The sequence below is a fragment of the Onychomys torridus genome, chromosome 19, assembly GCF_903995425.1.
Source record: "Onychomys torridus chromosome 19, mOncTor1.1, whole genome shotgun sequence".
Classification (NCBI taxonomy): Eukaryota; Metazoa; Chordata; class Mammalia; order Rodentia; family Cricetidae; genus Onychomys; species Onychomys torridus.
Window position 1 is genome coordinate 8,685,597 of NC_050461.1, and position 12,173 is coordinate 8,697,769.

Sequence of the window (12,173 nt, forward strand, 5' to 3'; positions counted from 1 at the left end):
CTCCCAAGTGCCAGGATTACAGATGAGAGCAACCATGTCCAGAACGGGTGTATAGCAAGCACACTTTAGTAAACTCAGCATTCTAAGTGGCCAGTCAAGCAACAGACCCACAGAAACTACTCAAATCTAACATTTTTTTTTTCCTTGTATGTGGATCTAGCTTTTTTTGACTTCTGGCTTACTTTCTTGACACATACCTAGAGGCCAAGCCACCTGGCTTAGGTGTAACGACCCACAGTAGTGAGAAGTTACTCAGGGTCAGAGAATCTGAGCTTGCTTTACCCAGCAGGGCTGCATCAGAGGATGATTTGACCATGGGCGTGGTTACCAGGTGTTTGGAAGGGTCTACACTTGACTGTGCGGTTGTTCTGATCTGCCCCAGCCCTTGGCACTGTTATAAAAAGCCCTTTGGAGGAGGCAGAAGGGGCCATTGGGTTTTGATCCAGGTCTTCCCAAAGCTATCCTGTGCTTCTGTCTTTCTCCTCTTCGCTATTTCTATCTTCAAGTTTCATGTCCCTCTCTCCTCCTCATAGGAACCCTTTTAAAAGGTGGGAGCTGGCCTCCTACAGCTAGGTGAAGAGTCTGCATCTCTCCTCTTCAAATACCCAAGCTGAAGAGGCTGACATCTTTAGTCTAGTGTTTAAATTGCCTCTCCTTCAAAACAGGTTTTCTGTCTCTGAAACCATCCATGGTTTTCTCCACTGTTATTAGAGTGTTATTAGCTATTTTTGTGTAATGTATTTATTTGTTGTAACTCTTTCAGAACGTTTTTTATTCCTATCAAGGATACTAATGATTGTACCTGTGCTTTTCTCAGACTTCCTCAGTGAGAGCACAGTCACACTATGAGACTCTCTAGTGAGGTATGGTAAGTGCCTTACTGGGATGCTTGTTAAACTACCACTGCCCAAGCCTCACCCACCCCGTTTAGAGGATCTCTAATGGGGCTCAAGAGCTCTCCACGTGACATGAATACCTAAGGGTGGAGAACAAGTATGGACTCTGTCGGGAAAATCGAGATCTACATCCCAGGCTCACCACTACTAGTTGGGACTTTCACTGTCCCAGTGTCCACTATGTGCCAAGCATGGTGTCTGGCATGGAGCAAGGGTGGGTGTGACAGTCTTTGTCTTTTAGGAGCCTCCAGTATAAGACACAGGACCCAGAAAGCCACAAACATGATGACACAGGGCAACCAAGGCACATGACAAGTGACACTGGTCTAGTATGGCAGATCAGCCAAGTCCCTGCAGGGGGCTTTAGAGCCCAGTGCTATGGGGTAAGTCCCGACAGCCAGATGAGGCTGCTGAAGGAAAACGTCCTTAAAAAGAGGAAGTACATGCAGCAAGGTCTGACGACAACAGAACTCCACTTACTAGATGCAAGCACACCAAGGCTGAGGCATTAATTTAGGCTGAGGAAGGATGCTGGCATGGTGGCACACACCTTTTAGCCCACTACTAGGGAGGCAAAGGCAGGTGAATCTCTTCAAATCAAAGATAGGCATGGTGAATACCTGTTACCCAGCCCAAGAGGCTGTAGAAGAAGTACAATTCAAGCCCAGATTAGGCTTTATAGTGAGACACTGGCTCAAAGATGCAAAAATGTAGGCTGGGAAAGATAGCTCAGTCAGTAAAGTATCTGCCACGCAAGAACCCAAATGGAACCCCTGGAACACAGGTAAAAAGCGGAGCAGAGTAAATTCTGTAATCCTGGTGCTGGGGAGGCAGAGACAGGCAGATCCTGGGCAACCAGCCTCAGGGATCAAGCTCTAGGTATAAGGGAAATACCCTGTCTCCAGAAAAAAACAAAAACAAAAAAACAACAAAAAGAAAAACCAAACAAGGTGGTTAGCTGGGTGTTGTGGTGCACACCTGTAATCCTAGTACTTGGAGGCAGAGGCAGGAAGATCTCTGTGAGTTCAAGTTCAGCAAGTTCCAAGCCAGCCAGAGCTACACAGAGGGATCCTGTCTCAAACAAACAAAACAACAAAATAAGGTACACAGCTCCTGTGGAACAAGACCCAGCTGAGTCAACCCCTGGCCTCCATAGCCATGCAAATACCTGCACACACTGAGGCACACACCCCAGAAGCAAAAAGGGATAGAGGGACTAAAGAGATGAATAGGCAATAGGCCTCAGCCATTTCATCTGCAAACACTGGGCTCACTCCTCCTTCGCTATACCAGAGGTTGCTTTAGATATTTAAGGCAGCACTTCCATATAATAGGTATCAAGTAAGGAATCCTCCTCTTGGCATCTGCAAGTCACCTCTTGCCAGCACAGAATCTGATCATCTCTCCAGCTCTCTTCCTAGGCACATCTTACCTACTGATGTCAACTTCTAGATCTCAAGCGTGCCAACACTGAAATCTCCTACAAAGCATTCAAACATCTGAATACACCAAAACTAGGGTGTAGATTTAACAAATTTCATGTATTTTTTAAATTAAAAAAAAAAAAAACAAAAAACAAACAAAAAAAAAAAACAAAACTGCAGCCGGGGCTGGAGAGATGGCTCAGTGGTTAAGAGCGGTTAAGGCTCAGGTTCAATTCCCAGAACCCACATGGCAGTTCACAACTGTTTGTTACCTCATTTCCAGGGGATCTGACACCTTCACACCAATGCATATAAAAATAAATAAATTATAAATGTAAAAAACAAACAAACAAACAAACAAACAAACAAACAAAAAACTGCTGCTAGCCGGGCAGTGGTGGTGCACGCTTTTAATGCCAGCACTTGGGAGGCAGAGCCAGGCGGATCTCTGAGTTTGAGGTCTGGTCTACAGAGTGAGATCCAGGACAGGCACCAAAACTACACAGAGAAACCCTGCCTTGAAAAATACCAAAACCAAACAAACAAACATACTGCAGCTCAAGCAGTACTGCTGGTGAAGTGACTGTCTTCAACAGCTCTGTCCTTCACCCCGTGTCTGCATCCTGAATGAGAACTGGGATGATTTCTGCATGCATTGGCATTTCAATAAATGTCAGGTTGTTTTCTTGGCAAAAAATAAACAAACAACAACAACAAAATAAAACTGCAGCCCATAGCAAAATACTTAAGATTATAACCATAGCAGCTCTTATGCATTAAGCAGACACCTTGCTCTGAGTAGAAGACAAATTTTCTGTCTCTGTTTCTCAATCTACTGAGCTGAGTACTATTGATGTGAGTTTCTAATTATCCAAGACTCCTTTTTAGCCATCACTGCTTCATCATGTTCTCCTGTGCACACACACAGCAGGCAGAAAATTCACACATACACACACACACACACCCCTAAAAAAATTTATTTTTCAAAACCTCCAATGTATATTAGAAAGCATTTCAGCTGGACATGGTAGTACACCCCTTTAATCCCAGCACTCAGGAGGCAGAGGAAGGAGGACCTCTAAGAGTTCAAGGCTAGCTAAGACTACATAGGGAGACACTGTCTCAAATAAGAAACCAACCAAATTCATGTCTAACTGACTAACTGAAAGAACTATGGAGATTGGGCAACTATCTCTGGCATCAAAATGACCTGACTTGGGATCAGGAGTTTAGAGTACTTGTTGGTTGCTCTCGAAGAAAACTTGGGTTCTAGTCCCAGTACCCACACAAGGGCTTACAAACACCCTAACTCCAGTTCCAGGGGATCTAACATTCTCCTCTGACCTCTACAGGCACCAGACATGAATGTGGAGCACAGAAATTTGTACACATAAATATAAATATAGTCTGATTTTCAGTTGGGCATAGTGCCTTTAATCCCAGTATTTGGTAGACAGAGGCAGGTGGTTCACTGTGAGCTCAAGGTCAGTCAGAGCTAAATGAGATCCTATCTTTAAACAAAAAACTTTCATTTTCTGAAATTCTGTTTTGGCCAGGCATGGTGGTGCAGGCCTGTAATACGGCACATCAGAAATGGAGGCAGAAGAAGCAGCAATTAAAAAACCATCTTCAGCTACATAGTGAGTTGGAGGCCAGCCTGGTGGGCCATAGAAAACCCTGTCTCAGAACTCATAGTAACTACTAAGTTGACCCTTTAATAAAACATTTGCAAGTCTTAAATACTGATTTCCAGCTTTAGTATTAGAGGACTGACCCAAAGAAAAACCTGCCAAGAGGTGGTGGTATACCATGCCTTTAATCCCAGCACTCCAAAAGCAGAGGCAGGTGGATCTATGGGTTCAAGGCCAGTCTAGTCTACAAAGTAAGATCCAGGACAGCCAGGGATATGAAGGGAGGGAGGAAGAAGGAGGGAGGGAGGGAGAAGGAAGGAGGGAGGGAGGGAGGAAGAAAAAACAACCTATACATCTTCACAATGGTGAATGCTATCAAGCTGCCACTTGAGATGGTCTCACTATGCAGCCCTGGTTGGCCTGGAACTCCTTATGTAGACTAGGCTGGCCTCTGCCTCCTAAGTGCTAGGAAAAGGCGTGTTGGAAATCTAGCCACACTGCTACTTCTACCAAGCATCATCCTTGTTAAAACTTTCATCCACCAATGTTGGTATTAACCTTTAAACTTGAATGTAAGATTCTAACGACTATTTGGTTAGGTACCAAACAACATGGCCTTTTTATATCACACTTGCCTCAGTGAAGGTATACTTCCATGCCAAGTAGTCTTTTTCTTTCTTTCTTTCTTTCTTTCCTTTCCTTTCCTTTCCTTTTTTCCTTTCCTTTTCCTTTCCTTTCCTTTCCTTTCCCTTCCTTCTTTCCTTCCTTCCTTCCTTTCTTTCGGGTTGGTTTGTATGTTTTGAGACAAGGTTTCTCTGTTTAACAGTCCTGGCTGTCCTGGATCTCACTTTGTAGACTAGGCGGGCCTCGAACTCACTGAAATCTCCCTGCCTCTGCCGCCCAAGTGCTAGGATTAAAGGCATATGACACCACCACCACCTGGCACCAAGTAGTCTTTTTGATAAGGAAATCCATTTTATAAGGCAACTGAAGCAAGTTCACACAAAAAGTAAGTGTCTATGACTTTTCATTTAGAAGACACTTATATTCAGAAGGGCAGACTGTGAGTGAGTACTGGACGACAGTCACTATATTATCCAGTCCCGGGAGGCAGATTTGACTAACAAGGGTCCATTTCGTGGAAAGGAAGTGTAACTTTAATTTTTTTGTAACTTGTCCTGCCAGGAAATGGTACTTATTCCTTGAACCCAAGGTTAGCTCAAACTTCAAGGAAGAACCTTATACCTACTCCTGCTTGATACAGTTGTCTCCAGGTACTATAGTAGGTCTTAAATAACTGAAAACCTAACACAAACTTCATAAGCAGTGGCTGAGTTTCCTTTTCAGCCCTCTCTTTAATATGCCAAATAATCCAGACCATGAGCTTTCCCAGACCTTTAATCATTTACGGTGTTCTCTGCCATACCTACCCATTAGAACAATTTAAAAAAAAACAAAAAACAAAAAAAAAACATTAACACTGTGCCAATTATTTTCAGGAGCTGAGAGATACTAATCAAGTGATCCTAATAGTCTCTTAAACACTATTCTCAAAGGAGAAAAGATAAATGGAGATAGGGAAACTTGTACTCTAAAGTGCCACCATCTAGATAAAATTACCCTGTGAATTGGAGCAATTTCAATCAGACCCTGTAAAATTGAACATTTTTCTCAAGACTAGAATTAGAGAATAAGATAGTTTAAGGACCTGAACTCTGAAAAATAAAAAGACTTTCTACAGGCAAATTCAATAGCAAAGGCAGGCAGCAGAAACTAGGAAGAACACCAACAGTTTAGAAGAATAATAAATAAAATTACAAAATGATAAATGTATCCATCTCATGGCCATTATAACATTTTTTTTCTATCCTGGAACTCGCTCTGTAGATCAGGCTGGCCTCAAACACACAGAGACCCGCCTGCCTCTGCCACCCGAGTGCTGGGATTAAAGGTGTATGAAATAACATCTGGCTTATTCTACCTTAATGGAAGATCATAATTACTCTTGAAAACCATGTGCTGCTTAAATAAAGCCCGAAATGTCTTCCTACATTGACGTCCTGAGTTTTCAGTCAATACATTACACACTAAGGGAAACTCCAACAGCATTTTCTAAGCATTAAAAACTCAACTGTGTTTTATTGTGTGCCAGTATTGTCATTAACACACAACCAACGGGCTTATAATAAAAATAAACCAGAGTGGGTAAACTATTTATCTAACTCACTAATCACTCTTAAAAATGACTGTTTTCTATGTACATGGCCAGGCCATTAATAATGACCTCTAAATGTCAGATCCACTATTTAGTAATAAGGGCTCATGTATTTTTGGAAAGAGATCCATTTAACAATGTACTCAGCAAGATAAGCACCAAGTTATTAAGTGGAGGAAGCGGAGGTGGATCCAACTGAACTGTGTGACAGGAAGCACCAGCTCTGGAAGTTTAGAAACAGGAATGCCAAGTTGCATGCTGGCACGAGGAAAAAACATGCGGGTGAATAAAGCCAAAAGAGGAAGTTCTCTTCAGTGACAGGCCATATAGTACAGACAAAAATCACCCCCACAGTTTAAAAAAGCATCACCTTAAAAAAATGAATAAGGGGGTGGGGATTTAGTGCAGTGGTAGAGCACTTGCCTGGCAAGCACAAGGTCCTGGGCTCGGTCCTCAGCTCCAGTAAAATGAATGAATGAATGAATGAATGAATGAATGAATGAATGAATGAAAGAAAGAAAGAAAGAAAGAAAGATAAATAAATTCTTCTGGGGTTGGGGATGTAGCTCAGTGGTAGAGGGCTTGCCTAGCAAGCACAAGGTCCTGGGTTCAGTCTTCAGCTGGGGGAGAGGGGAGAAAAATCCTTCTGTCTGTGCGGTGTGAAGGTAGTCAAGGAGCCCAGAAGAGGGCAAGGAGTTATAGATGGTGTGATCTAGCTGAGGATACTGGGAAATCAACTCCAATCCTCTGCAGGAGTAAGTGTTCTTAACCACTGAGCCATCTCGCTAGCCCCTAAAGTTATTCCCTTTTAAAACAGGGTGCATTTTCCAGCCCTGTGTGGTAGCATACACCTTTGATCCCAGCACTCAGGAGGCAGAGGCAGGCCAATCTCTGTGAGTTCAAGGCCAGCCTGGTCTACAGAGCTCCAGACAGCTAGGGCTACACAGAGAAACCCTGTCTCAAATAAACCAGAGAGGGAAAAGAAAAAGTATTTTCCTAGGTGTACTGGAGCCTAAATTTTACAGTTTATGAAGAACAAAATATTAATTTGGCTCATGTTTTATGTATCTATAGGGTTCAAAGAGTAGCTTGTAAGACCAAGTTATTAAGTTTAATGTCGGGCTGGAGAGATGGCTCAGAGGTTAACATCACCAACTGCTCTTCCAGAGGTCCCGAGTTCAATTCCCAGCACCTACATGGTGGCCCACAACCATCTGTAATGAGATCTGGTGCCCTCGTCTGTGTACATAATAAATAAACCTTTTAAAAAAAGAAAAGAGATATGTTGATTAAAAAAAGTTTAATGTCTTACAACTTTGTTGATTTACCAGACATGGTGATATGCAATTTTAATCCCAGCAGTTGGGCCAGCCTCAGCTACACAGTAAATTCAAGGCCAGGCATTAGAGCCCGCTTTAAAATAAATAAGCCAGATGGTGGTGGCGCATGCCTTTGATCGCAGTACAGGGGTTAAAGAGCCAGGCAGATCTCTGTGAGTTCGAGGCCAGCCTGGTCTACTGAGCGAGATCGGGGCAGGCACCAAAAGTACACTAGAAAGCCTTTCTCAATCATTCTTAAAAAGTATGTAAGTTTCACAACCTAAGTATATGCAACACTACTGAGCCACACAACTTAAAAATGCCTAGGATGGCAAATTTTGTTTACCACACAAAAAATGCCTACATTAATGAGAAATTTCTTCACTTAAAAAACACTAACAGTAACTTGTTATGATTCTAAGTCCAAAATTATCCTATGATTTTTTTAAAAATAATTTAGTGTTTAGTGATGAATTCCTAAAATAAAAAAATTTCCAACTGTGGACAAAACCCTTAATCCTGAACTTCAGAGTAAAAGCAAAGCAGTATTTTCATTTAGCATCTTTCAAATCATCTAAATCACTTATTGCCAAAAACCACCAGCTATGAACATCTAAATGCATGTCTCTACTTCAGCTGATTCCTTCATTCAACTGTTGAAGTAAAAATCTAGAAGAGAGCGAGAAATTTAAATGAGTAGGTCCCCTCTCCCAGGCCGTAGTTAATTTAGGATACTGAGGTGGGTGACGTTCTCCACACCTAGGCCTTCATCGGGGCGACGGCCAAGAACGCTAAGGTCAACCATTTCCCATCACTGCTGACGCCTGGTTCGGCCCTACCAAAAAAAAAATATATATATATATATATATATCTGTCACGCTCTTGTGAACTCCCATCAAGTTCGGCTCGGAGAAGTGGAGGACCCAGGTGAGTCGTGCAGCCTGCGAGAGGGAGGCCTGCAAAGACCAGCTAAGCTTGGCTTGGCCACGTCCTGGGAAGCGTCCAGGAAAAAAAGAGAGGGCGGAGGGCGGGAGGGAGGCTTCAACTTTGCACAGCCCCCTCCCTCGGTCACACCTAGGTTCCTTTTGGCAGGAGAGTGTTCTGGAAAGCTCTACCTCTTCAACTCAAATGGCAAGGCCAGAGGAGCGGCTGCAGAGGCAAGCCGCGCTCTGCCCACGCCCTCGCCTTCCCGCACCGTCTACAGAGCCAGCGGGCTGCTCCGGGTGCACACCGTCCACGGAGACCCAGGCTCACGCCTCCGCCGGCCGACGAGCTGGCCCGGGCGGCCGCTGACGCCGCGGGGCCCCGCCGGGTGCCGAGCGGCCGCGCCCCGGGGGTCTCGGGAGAGGAGCGGGGTGGGTGGGGGCGCCTCACCTTGACCCTGATCTCGTAGGTGGTGAAGCGGCCCCGGCCGACCCCCACGGTCTGCGGGTTGCTCACGTCGATCTCCAGGAAGTTGCTGGGCGGCCCGTAGGCGTCATTCAGGTTCTGCGGCTTGGTGATCAGCCGCCGGGTGTCCGCTACGGTCTCCGCCATTTCGCTGTCGCCGCGGCAGCCGCGGGCTCTCTCCACCGCCTCCGCCTTCTGCCAACGCCGCCGCCGCCGCCGCCGCCGCCGCCGCCGCCCGCCGCGGGGACTCCGGGCTCGCGCGCAGCGGACGGAGGCGAACGAGCACGTAGGGCGGGGGAGGGGGGAGGCGTTCGCTCCTCGCGAAGCTCCGCCCCGGGCTGCTCGGGCTTCCGCCCTTTGGCCCAGGGAGAAACAGCTGACTGACTGGCCTGGACGCCGCGCCCCGGTACGCAGGCTCCGCCGCGGCCCCCCGAGGGACACTGCGGGGTGGGGCTGAGGCGCAGCGGCGTCACGGGACTGTGCGAGCCCAAGACCCGGCGGGACTACAATAACCACAATGCATCGGGCGAGCGCGCCGCCGCCGAATGACGCGCAGGCGCGGCAGGGAGGGGCGCTGGGGCGTTGGGGGTGAGTTCCGGTTTTTCTGACTCAGCCTCTGCCGGGAAGGGACCCCGGAAACGATTTTAGCTGTCTTGGCGCATTGAAGGTAGTAGTCGGAACTGCAGGAAGGAGACAAAACTGCCTGTACAGCCAGTCCAGTGCCTCACTGGGATTCCTGGAAATTCACTTCTAGAAACCTTGAATGAACGGCTCAAAGGAATCAGTTCACATCTGTCATCCTTACATTTGGGAGTTGGAGACCAGAGAATCAGGGGTTCGAGGCCAGCCTGAGCTAAATAACCCCCCCCCCCCCACCCCCGTCTCAAAAAACAGGGGAGCTGGTGATGCAGTTCACTTGGTGGATTGATTGCCTAGGATTTATAACGTCCTGGGTTCGATCCCCAGGAAGGACACGAATCCTGGCGTAAATGTAATGCCAACACTCAAGATAGTGGAGCCCTGAGGATCAGAAGTTCAAGGTCATCCTGTTCTACACTGATAGATTCAAGACAGTAAATAAAGGAGTGGAATTTTTAAAACCTAGTAAGATCAAACCAAGGTCAAACTGTGTCTAAAGACAGGTTCACCCCCTAAAAACAACTGTAGACAAGCTAAAAGCAGCCCAGGAATCCTGTCTGGATAAGCTGCCACTCCTGTTTCCCACAAATCCTAGTAAGTTGGTTTTGTTTTTAAAAGGTAAATGTGCCTGTATTACACTTAGAAATCACCTTAGATGAGCTAAAACAAATGGGAAAAAGGACCACAGAAGAACTCCGGAGGGGGTGAGGAGGGAGACAGGAAAATAGGGAGCGCTGAGAACTCAGATACCAGAAACCACTGCATTATGCTGTCATCCATGACACCTGAACACAGCCATCACGTCTCATAGGCAGCTTCTCATCCGTTCCCTAGAGACCCTTGCGGCCTGCCTAGAAAAACAGCACTGTAGCACGACCATAAAGCTAGCAAGTTCCAGAGTTAGCAGTTTGTTTTCAGAGTATGGGAGACCTGAAAAGGATAAAGAGTTGGGCGTGGTTCAGTGATTACCAGTGCTTTCTGTACAACCATGAGTTTGCAACAAACTAGGCTTGCCAGTACCGCCACTAACTACAACGTGTGTGTGTGTGTGTGTTGGGGAGATAGGAGAATCACTGGGGTTTGGTGGCTCTCAGCCGGGGTGGGGGCAGGGGACAACCAAACAGTGAGCTCCAGGTTCATGGAGAGACCATACCTCCAAGAAATAACCATCAGTGATAGAAGAACATGTTGGCTTCTGCCCAGCATGTCAGTGTACGTCACACACATATACACCATATTCACACATACACAGAAAAAACTATAATTGAAGAGAATAAAGTGGCTGGGTGAATTTTTTTTTTTTTTTGTCTAGACAAATGCCTAGTTATAAAGGAAAATGGAAAAAAATTAAAGGAAGCAGACAAAAAAAAAAAAAGACAAAGAGAAAAATAATAAATCCTTCTCTTAACAGTGACCAAAATTATTAAATCCCAAGACTCAGAGGGAAAGGCAGAAGTATCTGGACTTCAAGGCCAGCCTAGGGTACATACCAAATTCAGGTATGTACATGAGACCTTTGCCTAAAAAACATGAGTACAAGATTTAAATGTTAAAAAAAAAAAAAAAAAAAAAAAAAGGCAGGGTCTGAGATGCGGCTCAGTCAGCAGAGTGCCTGCCTGGCATGCAATGGAGGCCTGGCTTTGATCCTAGCACCACATTAAATGGTGGTGACGGCAGATGGCTGTCTTCCTGGCACTCAGTGGAGAAAAGAGAATCAGAAGTTCAAAGCCAATTTGAGCACCTGAGACCTTGCTAGAAATAATAGATGCTGGATGTGGTGGCACGTGCCTATAATCCTAGCGGTCAGAAGACAGAGGCTGGAGACCTTCATTGGAGACCAGCTTGAGATTCAAATGGAGACCCTGTCTCAAAGAAAGTTAGAGGAAATTGAAAAGTCCTATAACCCTGAGAGAAGAGTATATCTCTTCAACGCTAGAACACAAACTTTTTCATTTATTTTATTTTGAGACAGGGTCCAACATAAATTCATTTAACTACTCATCCCTCTACAAAGAAGTAGAAGTTATAGCTAGGAAAGAAGACAGGGCACACAACATAGCCAACCAGCCTTTAAATATTGCAAAAGAATTTGAACTTTATTCTTTATATCTTAAACAATGTGGGAAACAACTGTATTAGTTCCTCTGATTTTTGCTGTGATAAAATAACAAGAAGCAATAGGAGAAAAGGATTCATCTTGGCTCATGGTCCATCACAGTGAGAGTACAAAGGTGACCAGAGTACACAGCTGAGCTCCTCGTATCTGGAAAGATCTGGAAGCAGTCAGCAGTATATGCTGGTATTCCTGTTTTGGTTTTTCTTTAGCCCTGACTCACGCCCCAGGGGATGGTATTGGGAGTGGGTCTTTGTCCTTCAGTTTAGCCTCTTGGGAAATGCTGTCACAAACTCGGAAAGTGGTGTCTATCCTTACTGATTCCAAATCCACTCACGTTGACAGTGAAGATGTCATGTAGGGGCATAACTTTCTGAATAAAAAATAATCAGCAAAAAGTGCTCTAATGAAAAACGGGGGAATGGCTAGGGGCTGGGGCTGCCACTGAGGTTATGCAGGAGGTAGAGTGTAAAGGGGATGTGTTTTTATGTAAAGTTGGATAACAAAGGTTAATATTCCTAATATTACTAAAACAGTCTTCCTAAAT

At 45.2% G+C, this 12,173-nt stretch overlaps 1 protein-coding gene across 1 annotated transcript in view; it reads right to left on the reverse strand.

The window, feature by feature from the left end:
* Positions 1-9,339, reverse strand: part of Snx3 (sorting nexin 3) — a 36,591-nt gene extending 27,252 nt beyond the window's left edge. The window contains exon 1 of the mRNA XM_036169366.1: positions 8,860-9,339. Coding sequence (XP_036025259.1) covers positions 8,860-9,021 — 162 coding nt within the window. The 5' untranslated portion in view covers positions 9,022-9,339. The remainder of the gene's footprint in view (positions 1-8,859) is intronic.
* Between the last annotated feature and the right edge of the window lie 2,834 nt (positions 9,340-12,173).